Source organism: Sesamum indicum, linkage group LG6 (genome assembly GCF_000512975.1).
Source record: "Sesamum indicum cultivar Zhongzhi No. 13 linkage group LG6, S_indicum_v1.0, whole genome shotgun sequence".
Lineage (NCBI taxonomy): Eukaryota > Viridiplantae > Streptophyta > Magnoliopsida > Lamiales > Pedaliaceae > Sesamum > Sesamum indicum.
In genome coordinates, this window is record NC_026150.1 from 23705516 (window position 1) to 23730918 (window position 25403).

General features: G+C 36.9%; 4 protein-coding genes across 5 annotated transcripts in view; 2 read left to right on the forward strand and 2 right to left on the reverse strand.

Annotated features, from left to right (window-relative positions):
* The window catches only part of LOC105165645 (legumin B-like), a 1840-nt gene extending 149 nt beyond the window's left edge, over positions 1 to 1691 (reverse strand). The window contains exons 1-4 of the mRNA XM_020694244.1: positions 1345 to 1691; positions 1009 to 1265; positions 447 to 914; positions 1 to 356 (exon numbers count right to left, since the gene is read on the reverse strand). Coding sequence (XP_020549903.1) covers positions 1 to 356; positions 447 to 914; positions 1009 to 1265; positions 1345 to 1630 — 1367 coding nt within the window. The 5' untranslated portion in view covers positions 1631 to 1691. The remainder of the gene's footprint in view (positions 357 to 446; positions 915 to 1008; positions 1266 to 1344) is intronic.
* On the reverse strand, positions 2895 to 14268 carry LOC105165648 (structural maintenance of chromosomes protein 1). The gene is made up of 18 exons (XM_011084726.2): positions 13522 to 14268; positions 12822 to 13058; positions 12316 to 12546; positions 11172 to 11410; positions 10797 to 11063; positions 10435 to 10705; positions 8707 to 8831; positions 7874 to 7983; positions 7680 to 7787; positions 7455 to 7594; positions 7122 to 7211; positions 6844 to 7052; positions 5994 to 6163; positions 5496 to 5605; positions 4987 to 5366; positions 4057 to 4335; positions 3365 to 3583; positions 2895 to 3267 (listed from the first exon to the last, which is right to left on the reverse strand). Exons 1-18 carry the CDS (start codon positions 13957 to 13959, stop codon positions 3219 to 3221), a joined length of 3672 nt encoding a protein of 1223 aa, XP_011083028.1. The 5' UTR covers positions 13960 to 14268; the 3' UTR covers positions 2895 to 3218.
* On the forward strand, positions 15239 to 19692 carry LOC105165649 (mitochondrial inner membrane protease subunit 2). 2 transcript variants are annotated; one of them, XM_011084727.2, is made up of 5 exons: positions 15239 to 15432; positions 17858 to 18030; positions 18351 to 18534; positions 19148 to 19257; positions 19352 to 19692. In XM_011084727.2, the coding sequence occupies exons 1-5, from the start codon at positions 15361 to 15363 to the stop codon at positions 19431 to 19433; spliced, it is 621 nt and encodes a 206-aa protein (XP_011083029.1). In that variant the 5' UTR covers positions 15239 to 15360; the 3' UTR covers positions 19434 to 19692. The 2 variants fall into 2 exon arrangements, with proteins under 2 accessions (XP_011083029.1, XP_011083030.1); XM_011084728.2 differs by having other exon boundaries at positions 19151 to 19257.
* Positions 21597 to 23516, forward strand: LOC105165650 (rho-N domain-containing protein 1, chloroplastic). The gene is made up of 2 exons (XM_011084729.2): positions 21597 to 21737; positions 22176 to 23516. Exons 1-2 carry the CDS (start codon positions 21698 to 21700, stop codon positions 23267 to 23269), a joined length of 1134 nt encoding a protein of 377 aa, XP_011083031.1. The 5' UTR covers positions 21597 to 21697; the 3' UTR covers positions 23270 to 23516.

Genomic DNA, 25403 nt, shown 5'->3' on the forward strand with positions numbered 1-25403 from the left:
CTGAACATCATCGTCTCCCTCCTCGAGTACTTGAGCCTCTGCGCCTCCTCCCTTGATATCTGATAAGCATTCGCGATCACGTCCGCCGGCAGCCCCCTCAACGCCGAGGTCCTGCCGCTCAGGGTGTTGATTAAGGCGTTGTCGTTGGTGTTAAACTCCACCCACTCGCAGCCCTGTTCTCCGGCCCGCTTCACCACCGCGAAGTTCTGTGGCACCACCACCACCTGACCCTCTCGGACTCTCCCGTCGAAAACGGCTTGCCCGTTGTGGTTCACTATCTGCATGTCGGACTCGCCTCGGGTCACGTAGATTACGCTGTGGGCGTTTACGCACCAGTGTGGCGCCATTATTCCGTTCTGAGAATCAGAGAATTAATCTTGATTTAGTTTCATGATTAAGACCCAAATCACTATTTTAAGAAAAAGAGAGATTTGATATTGCTTTACCCTGTAAAGAACACCACGGGCGGCGCTGAGCTGGAGGAAACTGAGAATTGGGAGGGTGAGGCTGTTGATGGTGGAGAACCGCCCGGCACGTGGGTTGTAGATGTCGGCGCGTGAGGGTTTGTCGATGTTTTCTCTCAGCTTGGCGCTGCAAATGGTCTCCTCAAGCCCATTATCGCGGCGGCCGTAATATGGCTCCTCCTCCTGGCGACCATATTCCTCTCTCTGGAGAGGTGGGCTGATAACCTGAAGGCCTCTTGCGACTGTGATTATGTGTCCCCTTTCATCGTTTTCGCCCTGGAGGCTTCTTGCTGTCTGCTCATCAACCCCGAACACCTCACTCAATATTTGGACATCAAATCCCCGGAAAACATTGCCGAATTGGTGTTGGCCGCGCTTGCGTCCGAGTTGTGGCGCGTACTCCTGCTGCTCTTGTCCCCTTCCTGCAGGGTTTCCGGCCAGGAAAAACGACTGCAATGTACATCAAACCAAACAAGATCCCTATTAATTAATCAATAACAGTACTGTGTATCTAGATGAATTCCATTTTCTTTAATAGTTTTACCCTTGGATTTGGATCAAGTTGGTTGGCATTATTGGCATTGTCTTGCAAGACAACAATAACAAGCTCCTGATCACCATTGTTGTAAGCCCAGTGAGCAGCCCCGGCAGGGAAAGCCAGAATATCACCCTCCCGGAACTGTCCGATTTTCTGATGCCGGTCCCTGAATCTCTGCGCCCCTCTCCCCTCCTCAAACTGTTGTTGAGATGACTCGAAAGTTTCGGGGCAACCCGAAATCATAACCCCATACATTCCTCTACCTGCATGCAGAGTGCAATGAATCAAGAATCCAAAATTCACCATACTAAATGATCAATATTGCTGAACTGATAAACGAACCTTGTTGAACGTAGGCTAGAATCGGGGCATTGTGGTAGGCGGGCAGCATGAGGGCTCGGGCCTGCAGGCGGTGGCGATGAATGGAGACGCCGGCACACTGGAATTCATCGCTGTTGTGATCCCAGAACTCAGAAACTCCGCCTTCAGCTTGGATCCGACGAGTGGGCTCCTGGGCGTTGATTCTTGAGATACGGCACTGGCCCTGTTGCCAGGTGCTCCCTCGAAGAGCAAAGCTGAGGCTGAAGAGAAGAAGAAAGGTTAGAAGAGAGAGGAAGAGCTTAGCCATGGTGGAGGAAACACTTAGGAATTAGAGATGCAGGTGATTGTGGGCTGAAGATGTGAAGTGGCGAGTGGGAAGTGTTGGTATTTATAGAGGAGATGAGAGGGGTTTGCAATTGACACATAGGAGGGGTTGGAGCTGAGGTATTGCCATTTTGCAGTGTGCATGGCTGCTGGCTTCCACCTAAGACATTGTCCAGGGGCAGCTGGCCTCGTACGTCTGAGGAAGAGCTCTTCTGTTTGTATTCAGGTGAACTTTGGTGTACGTGCAATATTGTGGGCTATTAATATTAACGGAACTTGATGATATAACAACGACATTGTTATTATTATTAAATAGCCATGAATTTGAGTTCTGAAATCTAATTATTCTATACTTAAATTTTAAATGAATGGTAATTAAGAGTTTATTTAAATTTAATAATATATCAAACATGGCCGAACAAGTTTAGATATATGTTTTTTTAGTTTAATAAAATTGGAAACTCAATCGATTTGTATCAATGTGTAAAAGCCGGTAATATATTAGACATCACCAAGGTGGAGAGAGCAACATCTTATTAACAAAGCATATTGAACATGTTTGGTGTTTTTGGTTCTTCATCAATAATTGAGAAGATTCGACAACACTTATAGATCAGTAATAAGTTCTTGCAAGGTTTACAGAACAGCTTGATATAGGATGAGAATTCAAGACTAACTTGCAACTGTGAATATTATATAAAATTTGAAAATTGCGTAGTAGGAGAAATAGCTAATATAATATAATTGGTTATACATATACTTTTTATGATTTTATAAAATTTACTGTTTACCTAAAAGCCAATAATAAAAAAACCTTATAAAGTGTCTGAGAAAATAGTGCTACTCGCTCGCATATTAACAATTAAATCAAACTTCAATGTATTTTCAAATATAATCTTAAATTGTAATGTTTTAAATGTTACATATTTATTTCATTTAATAATATATACACACCACATGTATAACTCTTAACATCATATATTTTATTTAAAGAAAATTCATGAGTCCATTGTTTCCCTCGATTCTTGTAATTGAAGTTTTATTACAAATTAATCAAATTACGTCAACTATCTTACTCAAAAATATTATACACATAATAATACGTATATACACCATATCATATGCAATGCAATAAGATGATAAAAAAAAAGACTCAAACCGATTTTCAGCCTTGTGAAAAGAAGTGCAACTCTGTGTTACTGTGTCCCGGTTGTCGCTTATCAGAAAGAAGTACCACAGTAAAGAGATATTTACAGCAATCAAGGCCGCAGTTTAACTTAGAATTTGAAAAGAGGTGTAATCTTTTGTCGGTGTGATTCCACTGTTGTTGGGATAAGAAAACGAGGGATAGCGGTGAAAACAAAATATAGTATGTTTCTGGGTTGATCTCTACATGGGATAAAATGACTTAGCACCTGGAAACCCTGACTAAAAACTACTAACTACTAACATCTGATCAATGTACATCCTACTACTGCATACACAAACCTCAGTTATTTTGCTTATAAGTACATTTCCAACATTGTATGGGCTTCAGAGAGATCTACAGGCCGAAGCAGTGTTAAGTTTCCTCATGATTCACGGTATTTTGTCAAATCAAAGGTCAATGTCCGCGAGCAGCTGGAACATTAACGTCAATTTTTCAGGGTTAGCATCACGGAGAGGAAGGGTTGTAACTGAAGAATGAAAGCATTGCCATAGACAACATATTTCTTACCCTCTGTCCGAATCCCGATAAACACCAACCAAAGCTTCAGCTTTGTCGTAAAAATTATCCTTGAGCGAGATCACGATGCTCTGAAAACCAGATCCAAATCGGTCCAGCCTTGCTCCTCCACAAGATTTTGATCGGATAAAACTAGCAACCTTGGCAACATTTAAGTTATCTAATGCAGCATCCACTTCATCCAATATAAAAAATGGCGACGGCCTGAAACTGCAAAATCCCAGGATAAACATAAGTGACAGCCTGTAAGGATGAATAATTTTTTAATAGACATCCTAAAATGGCAAATTACTTAAAATGATGATCTCAGGCATATTAGACAGGACAAGTCTCAAAACAGACTGACTAGTAGTTCACTTGGGGAAGGATACAAGATTTTTAACATATCAGAAAGGGTTAACTTGGGGAATCGCAGAAAAATAAAGATAATAGGAAGCAAACAAATCAAGTATTCCATACACAGTCAACTATCATATGAACATCGTGAGTCAACAATTGAATAGCAAGCTGTGCACATTAAATTTAGGAGACAGAAAATTGAGAGAAGCATCTCAACAAAAGATAAGATGAACAGATAATAAACATACTAAGGCTTCAGCAACTAATTCATTTCGATACAACTAAAAAGGTACCATCCTGAACCCTTTTTCTCCCACCCCCCTTTTTTGCCGTTTTGTGCATACCTGTGGATGGAGAAGAGTAATGCAAGCGCCGCAACAGTCTTCTCACCACCAGATAGTTGTGACATGTCCCGATATCTCTTCGTAGGTGGCATGGCACTGTACTTGATGCCATACAGGTATGGCTCATCTGGGTTCTCCAAATTCAGATATGCAGTTCCACCCACTGCATGGGTACTGCTCATCCCACCGACCGAGTGCGTATTGCTCTTTGTGAGTTCATTGTATATTTTGTCGATGTTACCCGAGATGTGGTTAAAAGCTTCCATAAATAATTCATGCCTGGATTCAACCTAAATATCAGTAGCATACACTTGAACTATAAACCAAGGGGAAGGGGATATGACGGCGATTTACATGAAAAGGATAAGAAACAAAAGGTTGTTCTCTCTTAAGTTGCATAAGGGAATAATACCCAGGAAATGCACAAAGACCATTATATTATGTAAGGAACCAAAAAAACATTTTCAGAAAAAAGCTTCTGAGGTATCACCAGCCTACAGAAACTTCTATATACAAACTGTAGGCATGTCTTCTAAAGACTCTTTTACAAGTTAAAAAGTGAGACTGCTACCAAGCACCTTGAGTTGTATATAACATACAGCAGCGAGGTTTATGATCACAGAATATATACAACGTCGCAAGGAAAAACTAGATGTCAGCAAATCCTTTAATTAAGTTCAATATTTAGGAAAGACCAGCCAATGTCAGAAAGACATAAGTGGAGCTGGATTAGTTGCTTCTGCATAAGGCAAAGTCTAGAAAGATCTTTCCTCATCAAACAATAATACAGAGTGATTACATCAAAACCCAACATCATTACCAGGTCCAGTGTGGATAGTGCAGGTCATGGAGGTATATGATACTTGTTATGTGTGGTTCTAGTAATTATCTCAACAACATGCAAGCTGTTTAGTATAGTTCATAGAATACCTCATCTGCTTAACCTTGTTGTATTCAGCAGTTACTCCATTCTGTTCATCTCTGGCTGCCTCCCACTCTTTGGTTGCAGCTCTTTCCTTCTCCAATACAGCCTCATACTGATCCAGTGCCTTTAGATTGGGGGTGCTTCTTCCAATTTCAGATATCAAGGAAGTGATTTTCTGCGAGAATTCTGCTTCAATCTTCTCCCTTTCGGATGGTTTTGACTTCTGCTGAAGAGATCTACTCAGTGTACTAAAATCAAAAACCGGCTCTGCAGATAATGAGTCAGCATCCATGGGGTCAGCAAGTGTTGGAATCTGTATCTGTTCCATTTCACACTTCTCCAGTATCTCCTGCTTCCGCAACTTTAGTTGCTCTATCAAGGTCTCCTGTACATTCCACAACCATGGAACTCAGCTTATTAGCTCCTCCATGATTTTCAACTTTTCAATAGAGCCGCTGTTAGAGGGGCCATGCACAAATGTCATTTCTTGAGGAAATCACACTATAAGACAAACCTTAGACTTGATTTGACGATTGTGCTTGGTAATATTTGATGTAGCAGCAGAGATCTTTTTCTTCCATGCCTGGATATCCTTTTCGCACTCCTCTGCTTTTGATTTCCACTCTATATGACCAAAGGATAATTATTGAGCTCTAACAATTGGGAGTTAAGATCTCAAGAACATGAATAGGCATGAGACGAGGGTTCAGAAGAACTAACAATGACAAGGAAATTAAATAAAGCAAAAAAGTTTAATTTGCCTCCAACAAAAGGGATTGAAGACAAGCAATGAAACTACCCAGTCAATGCATCTTAAATAAATGGACCTCTTTTCCCAGCTTTTAGTAAAAGCAAAACGTGTATATAATGATTTCAGATTGGTTCTATGATTTGCCTTGCTTCTTTGAGATCATAATCTTGTCCAATTGACTTAAATGCTTAGCGTATCATCAGCTAAATGTTTTAACCAAATAAGCAGCTGAAAATATCAAAAAGAAAAGCCTTGAAGTACCTTGTACTTCTTCCTTTAAATCTTCAATCTCAGCATTTGCCGTCTCTAGTGCTGACTTCAATTCATTCTGCTTTTTCTCTACCTCTTTCAAAGCATTTTTTAAGTTAGCAATTGTGGATTCCAGCTTAGCAATACGTGAACCCACGTCTCGTTTCTTTTCATACTCCAACCTAGCCACATAGAATCCATGAAAAGACAATCATTAATAAATAGGGATACTTTGTCGAACCATATTTTAATTTCTCGAAGAAATGCAGCCAATCATGCAATGCCATGTGAGCACCTTTTTGGTTCTGAACTAAAGTTCTGCAGTTTGGATGATACATATGGAAACTAGAACATCTATCTATTTGAATAAAAAAGAATTAGGTTGTCTACCCTCACCAAGGGAACAGTGGCTTTCAAAAGATAAATAACGTGAGTCAGCTTCTTATCATCTTCCCCCTCAATTGGTAGACTTTCTCTCTTTCCCAAAAAGAATAAAAAATTATAATAACAAAGAATAAAGTGCACTAACTAGGTCTTATTCCAAGGTACTTGATCAATTATAGGCTCTTTAATGTTTCAAGAAGAGGCGGTCCTCGGCTTCCCAAGCCTAGTATAAAATGTTGAGTAGCTCCAGATGGCAAAATTTTGTTATCCTAAAATTGATATTGGTGCTTTAAAAGCAATCTCTCATGAAAGGTTTGGAAGAACTGCAAATTTCTCTGCAACAACATGCATAACAATGTCGAAAGTTTATGGAAGATTAAGGTTGCAACAAACTTTTAAACTCCAAATGACATGCAAATAAAGCAATATCATCAGAATCAAAAATGAAAACGCATAAAATAAAGCTGAAAGCACATACTGATATTTGAGCTTTGATTGCTGGTTGTGCAAGTTGAATCTTTCTGCAGCTATCTGCTCAATCGCCTTCAGATGGTTTTCTTCATATTCACGAATGTTTTTTACACCAACAGACTCGCTGAATTTCTTGTAGATTCGGTCAACAATATCATTGATCCTCTTTTCTAGTGATAGGATCTTTGATGACCTTGTGGTGATAACATTTTCCAACTGCAAACGAACCAAGAAATGTGTAGGTATTAAGTGAAGGGGAAATAACTAAATGAGGACCAAAAGTACCTTTTGAAGTTCAGGCTTAACACGGTCAATTTCATCTTCAATATTGCGCTTCTCCACCTTCAATTTATTCAGTTTGTCTTCAATACTTTTCTGCAAAAGATGTCTTTTAAGCATCAGTGTCATATGAAGTAGCAGAAAAACCAAACCCATGCGAAGAAGCACACAGCATTTCAAGTTTTCAGATTTATCCTATCACCCATTTATTCCACAAGACAAAGTAAACAGGACCAAAGAGGAATAATACTACACGAGAGGAACGGTTCTTTTGTTAAAAACCCGTTTTCAAATTCATCAAATCCTTAGAGAACTTCATGAAAGAAGGAAAGGGGAAACCTTCTCAATTTCTGTATACTGAATCTTCTTTTCAAGGCCACTAATTTTGCCAGATGCTTCAGACTCCTTAAGCTGCATTTCTCTTATTGACCCAAGCTTTTCCAATTCGGTCTCCAGATCTTCTTTTTTCTTCTTAAGTCCTGCAAAGGCCACATTTTCAGCAAGCAACCAAATCAACAATATGCACAATGCAACTAGAATTACTTAGAATTGAACTCCATTGACCTTCAATTTTCTTGTCATCCCATTTATGTGAACGTGCTTCCATACCACCACTGGTACCACCAGTCATTGTACCAGATTTGGTCAATAAGATCCCGTCAGTGGTCACAACTGTAACCAAAAACAGGAGAAAAATGGCATGTGTTAGAGTGTCTGCTCAGCATCCAGATAGTAGAGAGAGAAAATAACTATTGTACCTTTGAATCTCTGTCCGCTCCAGCTCAAATGCTTAGCTTCATCAAGATCATCACAAACCAAGGTGTTTCCAACAGCAAACAAAATAGCTTTTTCCAGCACACGGTCGAATCTATGACTGTCAAGAACAAACTTAAACGCAGCACCATGAAAAGGACCCAACAGCAATGAGAGCTTTCTTTAACATATTAAGTATTGATAATAAAAAATGAATAGGTGGCCATCAACAGAGGGCTAGCGTTTCACGCCGTTCAAAGGATAAGCTCTGAGGTGTATACATAGATAGACAAGAACTTTCAACTCATCCATGCACTAATATGTAACACCGTTAGGGTATAGTTATGCATAGTGTTATAGCTTATGTGACATCTGCATGTGACTTACAAAGAGCGCAGCCACATGTCTCGGGTGCGTCCACAACCAAGGCAAAATATCAGAAGGCATGAAATGGAAAACAAAAGGTGCTCTCACATTTCACATCTTGTTAAAGACAAGCGAAACTCAAGCATACATGATATACAAAAGTTTGGAGAGAGAATGTCTATAGTGGAAAAAATGAACTATAAAAAGGCAAGAAATGAAAGATGTTGTAAAGCCAATATGGGAATAGATATGTACCTCATCCATATAAGATAAAGTAAAACCATTGATAGAAAAATGATAGACAGTTGCAGAAAGCTGAATGGAACATTGCAGTTGCACAATGTCATGTTAATTGTGCTAATGTGTGTAAGATTCAATTTCATAGAAAATCAAATCAGGTGAATCATGATTAAATTCTGCTTGTTAATTCACATATCCAAAAACTGAACAAGAAAGCTTTAGTTAAGGATACTGTATGACATCAAAGACCAGCTTCGCAGTTCCACCCAAGGTGCGCAACTTCTCTATAACTGGCTTCACGCGCACTGACTGTAGAGGTATAAACGTCTGTGGGGGAAGCCTCTGTTCTTTCAAATACTGTAGTAAAGTAAACCGGCTAGTCACAAACAAGTAACCTTCTTAAGCTTTAAATTAACACTATAAACAAAACAAGCAAAACTCATCAGCTCAAACAAAAATCTACAAGAGCACAATAAAACCAAAACTTCATAATAAGAGTTCTATCTTGGTCAAAAGCTCGCATTGATATAAAGAGAAATAAAAGAGAATCTACTATCACAAATCAAGTGTCCCAATAGCATAATAATATGTAAAACAGAAAGAGAGGCATATAGCTATAGAGCATGAGGTTCAGTCAAGGACTGTTCCTGTGTTTCCGAATGACAGGAAGCGCCAATCATGCAATGAATGACTAAATCCCAATCTCAAGAGCTGGACATTGGTAAAAATAGTGATGAAAGATGAAATTGGAGATCTGTATAGAACACAGAGGCTTGCTCCTGGCGGCAGAAAGGCATAAAAGAAGGTTGCAGAAGGAGCCAAAATTCTTAAATGGAGATAGCAAAAAATTACAGGATATTTTACTAGGTCATTACAGGGTAGGATTTAAGTCACATAAAGTGGGAGAGCGAGTGCGAGAGCCAAAAAGAGATTTTTTTTAAGAGCAGGAGCAACTTAGAGCGTCGATTAAAAATATATATTTATAAATTATATTTATAATTGAACATGTGAATAATTGAATAATGTAAACAAATCTATTTTTTATTGAGAGTAGTTAAATAATTTAAATAAATCTTAATTAATAATATAAAATCAAGAATTTCATTATCTAAAAAAACATTTCATATTATGGTCATCAACCAAACAAACCCAATTCTCTTCTCTCTACCAAACAAACCCATTCATCTTTTCTCTCTCTTCCAAACAGTCAACTCAAACCTGTTCTATCTCTCTCTCCTCTCTTCATTCAAAATTTTTTTTATTCACCCTCCCTCCCTCAAACCCATTCATCATTTCTCTCTTTTTCAAACTGTCACTCAAATCCATTTCTATCTCTCTCTCCTCTCTTCCTTTTTTCTGTCTTTCAAACGGTCAACTCAAACCAGTTTCTATCTCTCTCTCTCCTCTCTTCCTTCAAAAAAATTTTTATCCCTCCCTCTTCAGAAAAGTTTTCTCCCCCTGCCCTTTCCCACATGGCCAATGTTCGTGGTGAAAACTCCATTTTCAGCACCAAGTTATAGCCTCCACACTGCTATGCCACCAAGCATCTCCACCTTGTTCGGTGGCTTCTTGATAAATCACGATTGAACGATTTTTGGGGTGGCTCAAGGCACCGCTCCTGCTTCAAAGTCTCCGGAGCTCGGCGACTTATGTGACTTATACCAGCTAAAAATATAAACTGAAGCAAGCTGAAGATGGAGCTCAATCTTGATGACCAGTTGCAGTGTAGCTGAGGACCAGAGTAGAATGACATATACATGGCTTGGCAAAAAAGAAGTAAAAGTAAAACCAACTTAGTAGGTACCTGATTCAAGAACCAGAACACAACTGCACTAGCACAACCACAGTTTGTTTTTCATTTTTAATGAGACTCAATCAACAATTTCAATATATATGGGCATAGATCTATTTCACATGTCTTACCAAAAGTAGAATATTCTAATTAATCATATATGTTTACCTTGATGCATTCCTTTCCTGTATGTTCATCCTCAACTACTACTGCATCCATGAATCTGCCCATGGCAACAGTGACAGCAAGGTTATACTTCTTTTGTGTTGGCCGACAGAGATCAGTCATGCGACCATGAACACCAGGAAAGAGGCGTTTGAGGGTTTCAACTGCCTGAGACAACCTGGCATCCCTCTCGTTTTCATGTCTATCAGCCTTCAATTCCCGTAACTGATTATCTAAATCACTAATTTTTGCCTTCAACATATCATATTTCCTCCTGAAATAGATGCATCTCCAAGTAGGTAAAATTATTCAAAATGCAAGCATTCTTGAATCAATTGACAAGAGAACCAGAATTGAGCCCAAACCTAGAGTCTACAAGCTTATCTTTCATCTCACGTTGTTCCTTCCGCACTCTCGTGAGATCTTCCTTATGCTTTCCAACCGCATCAAGAATTTTCTTGAGTCTAGTTTGCATTTGTTTCTCCTGCAATTCCAGTTCCTGCTTTCGATTTTCCAACTGCTGAATATTTTCTTCCAAATTCTTCTGTGCTTCAATATCTGCATTTTGTTGTCTGTCTAAAACCTCTTTCTCGTCCTTTAATTTTGCAGTTTTCATACCAGCCTCCTCTTTACTGCAACATAATGCTAATTAGTACCTAAGGTTTTTTCTTAGGAAACCGTCAAACTAGATAAAGATATGAGTGATTAATGCTGCAAAAACAGAGAAACAATAGACTCACATCTGGTGATATGTCTCCAATTCACTGTCAACTAACTGAAGCTTCCCCCCAGCATCCTGGCTTTTTTCACGCAACTCTTCAAGTTGCTTAGTCACATCCCTCAAGTCATTCTCAAGTTTCACGACCTCATCCAGGTGCCTCCTTTTTTCTTCTTTTTTCTTACTCAGCTCCTTACTCGTACTTTTTAGTTTTGATGTTAAACGAGTTATCTCCTCCTTTAACCTTACAAGCTCAGATTGCTGCAGCATTCAACAAAGAAAATGAATGTTATGAGTTGTTACTGGCCTGTGTCAGTAACATAAAACACATAAGGCATTTGCAACACAGAGAGGAAAATGGAACTCAAACAAGGGGCAGAGTCAATAGGTAATACATATCTTGCTTATTACGAGAGAATTTTGTTTAAAATTGTACAATAAGGAAATGATTAGCGAAATTTCTCATGGATTTACTTTGTCCATAGCCCTGACATCAGGTCCATACGGATCTATCAGCAGTATAGGCCCAATTCTGATCCTCAATACTAACTTAGTTGCTTTCAAGCTTTCTATCTAGCGACGACAGAGTAATACATGATTTACTTGTGTGGAAAATATGCACCTCAAACAAACAATTGGGCACAGTGGCAGCCACTAAATGAGGTCCAGTTTTGCATCTAAAAGAGTCCCAGCAATCACTGCTTACCATCTAACAGATCAGGAAAAAACAATCATAGCTTCCACACCAGAGTTAGGAATGATTCACATCCTCACAGTAAAATACATTAGCAATCATGTATTGGATTTGCACCCAGAAAAATGAGATTCGGGGTAAAAGGGATAAATGCCAAAGACCAGTTTTAGTAGGATTTTAATGACCCATAGCTTTTTTCCTAGAAAGGGCTTCTTTCATAAACTACACCACTAATTTAATTTGTTCTCACCCTCCACCTCTTTTATCCAGGAATCCTGCCCCAGTGAGTCTAATGTGGTGAGATTGCTCATTGCTGCACTTTAAAATCAACCCATGCTTATTAGAGACCAGCGCACTTATGATTATGTTTAGCTACCACAGCAAAAGAGCATCAATATATATATATATATATATATATATATATATATATCAGGAAATAAAGAAGATGTGAAATACAGTTTTAATGAATTACATTATCAAGTCTATTCTGTTTCTCTGCAATCCTCCGCTGACATAGTTGAATCTCTTTTAAATAACCAGCTTGTTCTTTATTCTTTTTCCTTGCTTCAGCTTCATAATTATCCAGTTCATGCAAAATTTCTCTCAGACCATTCTTTTCAACTTCCAGGTCCTCATCAGCTTTTTCAATATCTCTCTCTATATTCAGCAGCTGCCAAAGATAATGTTCCTGCTTCAAGGATTTCTGCATAGGAGTTATGAAAATAAGACGAAGTGTCAGTCTAAAACAAAAGAGAGCTCTTCAATCCTATTATTATCTTTGAGATCAAGAAATATAAAGTTCAACAATAGGACTACAGAATTGTATCCTTCATGACGTAAGGCTTTTGAGTTGCACAGATCCATAATAAAGCTTGAAGTATGATTAACGATCAACTTAAACACCACATTATTGTTTGAAGTACTGTAATCTGGCCAGTTGCTCTTGCAATTTGGGATGCTTAAAAATGTAATGTGTACCAATTGTTCTTGCAATTTGAGATGCTTTTCAGCCTCCTCTTTCTGCAGCTTCTTCTGCTTTTTCTCTCCTGAAATGGTTTTCTTTTTCTGATTAGCAAGCACAGCCTTTTCATCAGCTTCAGCCTTTTTTACTTCCAGCTCTTCATACAGCCTCTTGTATTCTTCAGAGCCACAGATGTGCTCAATAAGGGCTGTCAGTTCCTTAGGATTTTTAGAAGCAATAGACTCCACGTCTCCCTGAATCATTAAAAGAATACAATATATTCACAAGAACATAATCAACTGCGTTGTCAATATCAATCTTGAGAAGTGTCTCTCACTGTCATTGTCCCATTAACAGTCAGGTAAAAAGGCTGATCTCCCTATTAAATTAACACATATACAACCCATGTGCAAACACATCTTTTTCGGTCTAATATATGGTTAAGTACATTAATAAATAAAGGCATTAAATAGAATGTAACAACAAGCGCATGCATACAAGAAAACCAGTTCAGTGTTTGTATGGAGGCAGGGAATCTTCCCTTTAATGTTGTCTTCCACCTAATCCTTTCTTGAAATATATGTATTTCTTTTCAAATTTTACAACTGAGCATCTTACTCCCAGTACTTTGCACCAAAAGTGCCATTTTGCACTAACTAGACGACTATAAATCAAATCCCCCGAACTGAATTAAATTGAAACACAAAGAACAATTACCTGAAAGACAAGGAAATTCCGTGCTTTGACAAGGATACCAAGTGACCTCAACTTCGCATTGTACTCATCCCAATTCACAACTCGGTCCCCAATCCTGTACTCACTGCCACCAGCAGTCGTAATTGACCGAGTAAATTCAATCTCCGACCCGTCAGGCAGTTGGTACACAAGCATGACGTGCGCTCTACGTCCCCTCTGCTCCTTTTCGCGGTCGTCAAACGCGTAAATGAGGTCACGCAACTGAGCTCCACGGAGCTGACCAGTACGTACACCAAGGACAAAACTTATAGCATCCATTAGATTAGACTTTCCGGCGCCATTGGGCCCGATTATGGCCGTAAAGTCGTAGAAAGGGCCGATGATCTGGTGGCCTTTGTAGGATTTGAAATTCTCCAGTTCCAGACGGAGGATTTTGCCTGAGGCGGGCAGGGACGGCATTTTGGGGGGTTTTGGAGGGAATCAAAGCCCTAGGATTTGACAAATGGGGGTTTTGATTGGGAGTAAGAGTTAGGGCTCTATCAGAGTAGAGAATCCCACAATTCAGGAGTTGAATACTTCCGTTATTGTCGGACGTGGGGGATTTTGAGAGGGAAAATTAGTAAGTGAGAGACCGAGGAATTTCCGTGTACGAACAAGTGCGGGAAGCGCGAAAGAGGGGGGAATGCATATACTGTTCAATCTACGGTCCGGAGCACTGCTCCACTGAGGGGAAGACAACAATCAAATGTCGGAATTTAGTTGGAACTGAATATCGAATTTTATCATTTTAATACATATTACCCTGAAAAAAAAAATTAATTTATATTTCTCGCTATGCGTGCGTCAAAGACGGTATTAGCCCGCGTAATGTGTTTCTTGACTTTTGAGCAACAAAAATTAAGAACCATTGTTATGGATCTTTTATTACGAATTAATATATATTATAGTCCTATTTTTTTTAATGATCTAAATGTAATTTTTACATTATTATACTATTTATTTTATAATGTCAACACATTTTAAATTAACCATTCAACATAATTAATATTTCAAAATTTTAATAGTGTTTTAATTTTCATTTTGAGATACTAATAATAGCAATAAATATTATAGTTTTTTCAATGAATACTATTTGTTAAGTATTATACGAGATACATGTAATATATTAAATTAATAAGTTTTTTATTCCACGATTAACGATAACAATATTATTTTTTCTTAATTATTATTATTTTGTAAACATTACATAAAACGAATATTAAATTTAGAGATTTATTGGGAGTCCTTTGGCAATTTAATTTGTCAATTCACTGTACCTTTCAAAATTTAAAAAAGTGTCCCACTTTTTTCTTATTTAATTTATTTTTATTTTATTTTTTTCACTCTGATCTGAATAACAAATAAAATGAATTGCTAAGTAAAAAAAAGATAAGATAAATTGTTATAAATTTGATGAAATTTGTTTTAATTATAAATATTTTTTATTATTTATAAAATTATAGAGAACTTATAAAAAAATATTAATCATAAAGATGTTTATTAGTTGGTAATTAATTTTAAATAATATTTATAATGTTTAAAATAATATAATTTATTTATAATTATGATAAATTTTAAATAGATCATAATAATTTATCCAAAGTTCTATTAAGCAAAATCAATTGATATAATTTTTATGTATTATATTTTAAAATTAAAAAATATTCTCACACTGGCATATGGTATGAATCTTAAATACCAGATAACAGGGAAGTATGAAGGAAATATAATAAGATCAAGAATTTCGAGGGTTTAAGAGAAGTGCAGGCGAGAAATTGAACTCCCAGCAACGCTGCTGCAGGTACGAACACCAACCTTGCAATGATTACGCCCTCAACCTGGCTCCGCTACGTTGTCAGCAAACTCGAGTACTCCGTCTCTCTCACCCGGAAGGTAATCCCTTATCCAATCAAGAGTTTTGTTTTTTTTTGTAGTGTATTGTTATTTTAGGTATTTTTTTGTCTTTCAAGTCTTAATGGGTATTGCTTTCTTGGTAAAGAGTGAAGAATGTGGGGTTTAGTTGTTTGGGAGTTTAATTTAGACATTTGTGTTAAGGGAATTGGTGGGTTTCTTTTGAATTATCAGCTGAATCTTTCTATTGCTTTTATATCTTATTTTTGGGGAGAAATGAATGTACTTTATTGTTATGTAGATGAAAATTTGGTGTGAGGCGAGCTAGATGATTGATGTTGTTTGGGGTTTTGGAATATTCATGATCCAGTTAGCGGGTTAGAAGTTAGTATGGGAAGTAAAGGTTATCACTGATTGAACGAAGAGGGGCAAGTTGGAATTGAGATTCAAAAGAATACGCATGTTGTGCCTCTGTTTTTCTGATTTGTAGGTTGAATTTGCTGTTTCTCTTTGTTGAATATATTTCTGCAAGAGATTAACCCAGGAAGCTATTTTATTGACACTCTTCAGCTAGAATGACAAAGATCCTCTATACTTATGACCAAACTGATAAGTCGCACCACAGTTATAGCAAAGTCCTTTCCTCCGTCTGGCTTCAATCTCTTCAGCAGAAAGCCTTTTAACTGGTGATACATCCTCTGGAAAAAGACTCTGGCCCTTACTGTTATTGTTCCCAGTGGATGGTTTGGAGATTTTTCCAGATGCATTGCTCATAAGACTGACTGTTCTGGCCCACGATCATTGTGTCTGGGTTACTACTTCAAACCAACCCTTCCTGTATTCCAGCACAAAGAACTAATTAACTTAGTATTGTGACAGACAGAGAAAGCTTTTTGTTTGTTATTCCTAGAAGGAGTTCCTCTACAATTTAGGAGTTAGAATGATATGACCACTGCTTATCATCCTCAAACGCATGGCCAGGTGGAGAGTGTCAACCAGTGTCTTGGGAGTTACCTCCGGTGCCTGTGCACTCAGCAACCTAGGAGTCGGAGTAAGTGGATATCTGTGTCGGAGTGATGGTATAATACTAACTATCACAGTGCCATTAAAATGACACCCTTTTGAAGCTTTATACCGATATAAACCCAGTCATTTTGGTACTGAACTCTTTCAGCCCTTCACTTTGCCTGGGGTGGAAGATGTTCAGCTTGGTAGACAACATATGGTGAACTAGTTAAAGGGACTTCTCACCAGCTCAGGCTTGAGTTAAGCACTTTGAAGATAATTTGGCTGTTCAGTTCTCCTCATGCACCCAATTTCATTTTAATTATTTCCCTTTGCCATGCTTCCCCTCAAATCATGGTCATGTTTTTGCTTAATTACTTTTTGCTTTTATAATTCTTTTCTTTAGCTTTTGGTATGGTCTTTTTGGTTGAATGCCTTAATTACATAACTTCATGGTGAAGAGCGAGGTCCTAAGTTTCTATGATGCCAATAAATTTATGTGCCATTTCATGCATGGGTAAATCCCATAAATACGGAAGCTTTTGTACATGGTTCTTGTTGGGGCCAAGATCAGGGGATTTGGGGGTTCTGTAGGTGGTAAATGCAATAAAAAGAGAAGATGGAAGTTATTGGCCTTAACATGAATATGGAAAGTGAGAGGTGGGCTTGAGAACACAACTTTGTCCTAGATAGAAGCTGTTTTGGCCTTACTTGAGGGAATATTTGACTTATAATTTGCTTGTGGTTTATAAATATTCGAGAATAATTTTTGCGAATGAGGTTCAAATACTGGGATAAATTGGATTTATCAAGGGATAAGGGTGTTGATTGAAGATCTCATGCTGAGAAAATGCCACATAGGCTCTCCTTATTTAGATGCTATCACGCTGGAGAAAGAGCGCCTGAAATAATTTTATTTGTGGTCTCTGTACTAAAAGTTTGCGGCAGCTACTGTTTTCCAATTGCGAATTTACAGGAGAAACATCGTTGCTAAACTATGGGATTTTGCTGTAGCATCACTTCTGATGATGTCATGCATTTGGGATAACTGTTTCTGCATCTCTTTTTTGCGGTTAGGTCCGACCTTTTGGTAGTTCGTCTCTTTTTTACACAGACATTGTTATTCAATTTCATTCTTCTGATCTTATAGGTGGCACTTTTAGTTGCTCTTGATTGACGACTCCTGTGATAATGCTGGAACTGGTTTGATAACTGTGAAGAAGTGTTAAATAAAATGTGATAGTTTGATTATCCTTACTCTTGTGATAGTTTGTTCAGCAATATACATAGATGTTACACAATATTCCCAGTCTCCTTCGAGTTGCTTGTATTATATCTAATGTGGATAATTCAGAGCTTACTATAAACTGTTCACTTGTAGTCTGTTATATTTTATATACCTTGTCCACCTAGGTTTTGGATAGTTTGTTTTGAACTGAGTGGGTCTTTTATTTGATTGCAGGCCTATGGACGAAGCGAAGTCGCGGATTCTGACAGACTCGATACCATATTGAAAACTGTATTTGTAGGAAGGTTGACTTTCTTGCATCGGAACAAAGGAGAAGAGATGGCCCCAACAATTGGGACTCACGGTGGAACTCTTCTTGTTCGCAAAATTCCAGATGCAAATCCAATGTATGCCGTTCAATATGCAAAAGTTATCTAGTGGCATTGATGTCGATGCTATTTCTATATGTTGACTCCTGGAAATCTTTTTCTCTTCCCAGTACTTTACCCATAGTGTTATCCGCCACTACTTTGACTTTTCTTGGATTCATGATTCTCATCAATTTTTAGCTTGACTGGAGAGCTTGTTGCAAAATTCTATCCTTGGACTTGTGTGGCTTAAAAATATTACTTTGTTTTAGAAGTTCAATATTGGTCCTTTTTGTTCTTTGCCTTTATTTATGCTTCTTTTTGGAGAAGCTGATTGCATAATCCGTTTGTGACAACAGGAGGGTTTATGTTGGAGATGTGGTAGTGCTGAAGGATCCTATGAACTCAGACAAATATCTTGTTCGGCGGCTCGCTGCTGTTGAAGGGTATGAGATGGCTTCTACTGATGAAAATGATGAACCTTTTGTCCTTGAAAAGGATCAATGCTGGGTATTAGCTGACAATGAAAATTTGAAACCCAAGGTATATGCTTACGCTCGAATGACTTTTTCTTCCATCAATCCATATTAGGCCTCCTTAAGGTATATCTGGTACTTGCTTTTTGAATGAAAATTATCATAGTCACAGAAATGTGTAGCGTCGAAAATATGTTCCTCCAAAGCTGGTCCATCTATCTGATGTGGATTTCATGTGTCCTAATAATCTATTGTGCAAGTCTGTAATTCGTTTCCATAATGGATAGCTTCCATTGCCTGCATGATAGTTGCCGAGCTCGTGCCACGTGTGGTAGCAAACAGTTATGGTTCCAATCAATCACATTTTTGAACTATTATGGATGTTTCCTGCTCTTTGACCTTTATTACTGAGCTGCAGTTTGATCTTCTAGCAGCATATACTTTCTAAAATGCTAGATTGAGTTCCGTCCTCACATTCACAAGAGAGACAATTTTGCAGTATGCCCTCTAAATTAATAAATTGAGATCAATTTTTCACCGCAGATACAAGTAGGATACAGATGTAAATGATGGGAGAGTATAGATTATAACATGTAGGCATGTTCTCATTTGGAGTAACAAGCAGAAACTGATGCTTATGTTTTTATTTGATATGTCCTGTTTTCTGTCCTTCTGTATAGCAGGAAGCCTACGACAGCAGAACATTTGGTCCAGTGACTATGTCCGACATAGTTGGTAGAGTCATATACTGCCTAAGAAATGCTGTGGATCATGGACCTGTAAATAATAGGTTAGCTATTTTTCCTTATCCGCATTCTGCTCAAGAGTAATTATATAACTAAAATGATTTCTAGTTCTGACCAATGGTACTGCTATTTTTTCAGCCGTTTTAGCGCGAGCCAAGATTCACCCGTTCTAGAAATGGAACTTGATGTTGATGAGATGGCAAAAAATCATAAAGAATAGATTTTTGCGATAAAAATGAGGCTCTAATCCTCTCCAGTCCTTTGTACTTCTTCTCATTCAGCATCCTCCTTGGACCTTTTTCCAGTCTTAAGTATGAAATAAGCATATTATATCCTATAAGTTCATCATTGACAGATGCTGACCTCCTGAATGGGCATAGTATGGAATGTTGAGTTCACAATTGCTCCGAGATTAGTTGTTTTTTTTTTTATGAAGTTTGTTAAAACTCTCTTAACTTAAATTTCGTCGATTTAGTTTCGCTGCGGCTGTGGATTTAACTGCAAGTAATTTCCTTTTATGCTATGACTGTGTATTATGTAATCCGTTCGCCTATACATCATGGTCCACGTCGCTTAGCTTGCATTGCAGGGGAGAGGGGCAAAATGTTTGCCCCACTCGTGCCTGGTTTTCTCTCATCTCGTTGGAAAAAATTTAGCCAGAAGTTAATCAAATATGATTAATATATAATTCAAAAAAAAAGTGATCAACTAAATATCACAACAATTGTCATGTAATTTCATGGGTATGAATTAGATCTAATCTGAGTGTAATTTTTTTATATATTTCTTCATGTGGGAAATTTTAAATCGGATTTGGTTCGGTTAAACCTGAATCAATTGTATGGTAAGTGCAATACATTTATAGTGTGATTGAAAGTAATTAATGTTATATCAAGTGTATCACACTTGTTTTGTAATTAGTTTGGTCAAACAAAAATTTTCCTTTGAGTCTGGTGATTGATTAGATTTTCGATCTACAAAATTTTTCTTATGATCTTATGCCCTTCTAGAAATTCCTATCATAGGCTTTACTGGAAAATGTTATTTTGGCATAGGAAATTACTGCAGAAACTCTAACGACATTGCGGATGGATCATCAACGTCTGCAACTGCGATAGCAGGCGTTGCAAAATCACAAGGATTTCAAATTTCTGATAGCAGACGTTGCCAATATTTTTTCTTTTGAAGCAATGTTATAAATGAATTTGAATCTGAATTTTATCAAGCTGTATCTCATGGAATATTTGATAGATTTTAAATTCTTTTAATATGCGGCCATGTTGCCAAAATTTTTCCCTTAAATTCAAATTTTCAATCCAAATGTAATTTAATACAATATGCTAAAAGATTATGACAAAAATTACATAGAAACTTGAACATATTTATTTTAAGAGTAAATTACATTGGTACTCCATGTAATTAGGTTAAAACATGCAAATACATCATATTTTTTTACAAAAGATACAACTACACCTTATAAGGGATGTTAGTGTAATGTCTTTAAGGGAGACGTTTTGTATAACCCTTGCCTCTGAATAAGAGGAGTAATTGTAAATTTAAGTGTTTGTGTATTTTGACTCAATCTTATAGAGTGTTAATGCAATTTATTCTTATTTTAATTGGCTTCAAAAGCTTTTCAGTTGATAAATCAAATAGCTTAATGGATCCGAGTCTTGGGCAAATGGAGAACCAAATTTGATCTTTCTTAAAAAAAAATAAAATCAAATAGTTATATCACCGTAATTACTTATTTATTAGGGTATATTACAATTACCTCCCTGAAGTTTGCCATAATTACGAATACTTCATCGTTGCTTGATAAATTACAAAAAGCCTCTTTAAATGAAAAATAATCATGTCGTCCTAGAAGGTGAAATTAACATTACTATTTTACTCTTGCTGATTTTTTTTATAAAATAATAAAATATTTTAAAAATATAAAAAAAAATTTATGGTGGGTAGAATAAATCATTTATAGGGAATATTAGTTCATAAAATTTTTGAAAAAAATGATAATTTATAATCCAAAAGTGCATTTTAGTTAGTTCACCAAAAAAATTAGATAAAAACCTAATGGAATGGGCTTGTTGTTAGATGAAAATTAAAATTAAGGAGTATTTATAATTTTTAAAATAAAAAATATCTATAATTGTACCAAATTTGAGAAAAAATGGTTGTAGTTTACCTATTTATTATTCATATAAATTAGCAGCTTTATTTTATAAGCCCTACGTGCTACTCACTCTGTGGGCTATTATTGGACTGGGTCTGCACCATAGAAAAGCAGGGTACGGGTTGGGCCCAACTAACGTAGGGGGTGCATCTCCACCTGAGCCCAGCACATATCACTGGAGCTAATAAAACTGCAATCTCTGAAGTCAAAACCCCGCTTATCCCTGGCGTATGCACAAGAACGGAAAACCCCACGGTTTATTCTGGTTCGGGACCGCCATTGAAGTGTCTGCTCTGCTGCTTTAAAGAAGCATGTCGCGCTCCATTCATTTCATCTCGAAAAGCATTTCAGGTATTTGTTTTGTAGTTGTGCTTGTGTATGTATATTTTGGGTAGCCCACATTTCTGTAGCAAGGCAGCCGCATTTGGTTTTTGTATATTATCAGGGTCTTACGATATGATGTAGCTTCTGGAAGCTTGTTTGTTCGTTTAGATTTTTTTTAGGCTATTTGTTTTTAGATTTTCGTTCTTCTCCCTGGAAGAGGGTTGTTTCTGGTGATGCCTACTACTTGTTTGATGAAATGTTTGGTGTAAGTATTTTTCTTGAATGTTAGGTTAGTGAGGGAGAGGTTGATTTCTTTTTGCCCTCTGCATCCGGTTGGTTCAGGGCTGTAGCAGATAATTTTGCCCTTACTCTTGTTTTTAGCAAGCCCTTTTATCTTGTGCTGTTCCAGATTTCTTAACTGGAAATTTGCTAATGTTCTTGACATGCTTCCCGATTTCGTTGCAGGATATGGGACACCTGATGGTAGATGTCTTCCCTGCTCCGGTGTTTGTGGAAGAGCAGTTGGCGTAACACCTAATCCTTTCCGTGGTGACTACAAGCTCATTTCTGATGTGAAGTTTTTATCTTTGAGATGTGCTTCTAGGCACGTGTCTTCTGTATGCAATGCGAGTTCTAGCAATTATAGGAGAAACTCAGATTTCTCAAGGCAAAACAAGCATGGGTTCTCCCGCAATAGGAATAGACACAATGAAGAGAGAGATGGTTATGAAGACCTTGAAGAATCTGAAACTTTGACTTCTAAAAATGGACCCTTGCTTTCTTTTGCTGGAAACCAAAAATTTCAAGCTACTGCAACTCCGGGTCCTAGGGAAAAGGAGATTGTTGAGTTATTCCGGAAGGTGCAGGCTCAACTTCGTGAAAGAGCAGCAATGAAGGAAGAAAAGAAAGTTGAGGATTCACAACAAAAAAGCAAAGAGAGTGAAACTGTTGATTCTCTTCTCAAGCTCTTACGGAAACATTCAGTTCAGCAAGGGAAGAAAAACACTAACAGTGCCAGCAACAGGGATTTCATCCTGGATCAACCTGAACAGGTTGAAACTTCTACTGAAGGGAGCGGCGCAAGCATCTCAGACTCCAATACTACTGTGAAGCATGAGATGCAAGAAAGCCCAAGACCAAATCTTGGCCGGCCAAGATCAAGCTTCCGCAGAAGATCTCCAGTCCCTGAAATCAAATTCCAGCCTGTTTATTCCGATGGCTCTGTCAATTCTGTCTCAGAAAACAAGTTGGATTATACAAGGAAGGGGATTCTTGAGCCAGAAGCTGATGACTTACATGAACTCAAGATTGAATCTAATTTGGAGCCCCTTTTGTTAGAGAGAAATGCGTTTGACGAGATGTCAGGGGATGAAACTTCAGAAATTTATGCAAGTGAGCACGGCGATGAAGACGATGAACACAATCTGGTTGAAGCTAGTGATTTGAGTGGAATGAAGCTGACTGAGCTGAGATCTCTTGCCAAGTCTCGTGGCGTAAAAGGGTTCTCAAAGTTGAAAAAGAAGGACCTTGTTGATTTGCTGAGTGGGAGCTCAATCTAATTATGGTACACTGTGAAGTACAGGGAAGAAACATTACAAGTTCTACAGTTTAAGATTTTGTTTACATTGTGTCTTTGTTGGTAGGTTTAATGTTTGCCTTTTGATTTTCTTTCACTCTCCTCAACATTGAACAGCTTTGAGCCTTCGAACAACGCACCATGCTTGGCATTTTTATCTGCAACATTATCTTGTCCTGTCCCAAACTTTAAAATATATCCCTGGATTAGATATAGAATTTATTGTTGAAGTGATTTATGTATGATCCCGTTGATTTAGATATTAAACACAAATGACCTCATCTTTTGATCATCATGCTGTAATCTGGTCAAGGAGCATCGAGATTTTGATATAATCAACTTGCCAATTTTAATCATCTGATCCATCTTGTTACTACTGTCAAAGTCCAGCCCAATGTTACAATTTCTTTTCGCTGCCTGATAATAATGTTTTGAGCCTGGTATTGCACTCTATGGTGCCAGGATCTGAGTCCAACCAATATTGGTCTGATTCTAATCTCAGTGCTCGATTAGAAAGCCAATCTTTTTATGCATTTTTACATTTATCCGACTTTCGTGGGTCAATTGTTTGTATTGTCTCTGATTTCTCCAAAAATTTATCCTCTGCCAACTTATCTCCCAAATGGCCTAGTGATAAATTTATTAAAAGCTACTCTAATCTCTTATAGCAAGGATCTTAGTAAATTCAATATCACTATATATTGACTAATACTTAGCAAATTATCAAGTAAAAAGTAAATAGGTTATTTATAATAAATTCCCCATGGCCAAAATCCAAATTCAATTTTGGGCCCTATAATTCAATATATCCTGGTAAACAGGACTTTGAATGAAATATGCCGGTGAACTGAACCGGCTTTTTAGTTTTTGAACTGAAAAAAATTGATTTAGTTTAAAAGATTATATAAATAACTTTAGTATTTTTTCAATTTTGTCCAAAAATATATGTACAAAAATATCAAAATCTAAAAAATAAATGTACAATAATAAAATATTTACGGATGCTATTTAAAATTTCAAATCAAAATAACACAATAACAATTCATTCATTCAATCCAAAATTAAAAGAAATTTAAATTCAAATTTAATAACATAATATTCAATATCCAAATAATTTCATATTTTAATATTATCTAAAACTAAAATATGAGATATTGACTAATAACTCTAATATAGTGTATAAATGCATTTTTCGTCGTCATGGATTGAAATTATAATAATAAGATTCATATGCATTATAAAAATATTTTTTTACCAAAAAATTATCAAAATATACTAAATTATCAATTAAACATGTTATTAGATAATGTAAAACTAAAGTAGCATATTTTAAATATGTGAAGAAATTGAAGATTGAGGAACCAATTAGAAGAGAGAGAAGAGAAAGAGTAAAGTTAAAATTAAAATATATAATATATTTTAATATAATTAATAAAATTAAAATATATTTAAAAAATTTCAATTTTTCGGTTTGATTCAATAACCGAACAACAAAAAAGATGACCAACCGATGAGAATCATATTTTTTTAATAAAACTGAAAACCGGACCTAAATTTCGAATCAATTTTCGGTCTGGATCGAAATTTCGATTTGTTCGATTTTCGACTGATAAATCGAATTCTTCACAGGCCTACTCTTATTAGAAAACGTATATTGAAACTAATAAAGAAAAGGACAAAAGTTGGGCTAATTCTGGCTAAGGAACTCTACATTATCTGCATATTTCACTAGTTGCAGATTGTAAGAAAATAACATTGATGTCCAATAGCCGTCACTTTATGTACAGTTAAATAATAAACGATTAAAAGTTGGGATAATAACTCTGAACGTGGAGAATGTGACCTATTCTGGTTGACGTTGACTCTGGAGAATGACACTTATTTTGTTGTTTAATTTAAGGTCCCTTCTTTGAAAATAATCAAACTCTTGGATCTGAAGTTCTGAACTGTATAAAGAAAATTTTGAAACCTCGTACGGTGAACCCGGGAAATAGCGGATATCTTCTCCTTATGATAGAGGATAAAATTAGCCATTTTAACCTCTACAAGATCTTCTTGGACTACATTACATTGTTCTTCACCAGCAAAGATCCAAACGTTTCCAGTAATCCGTCTAC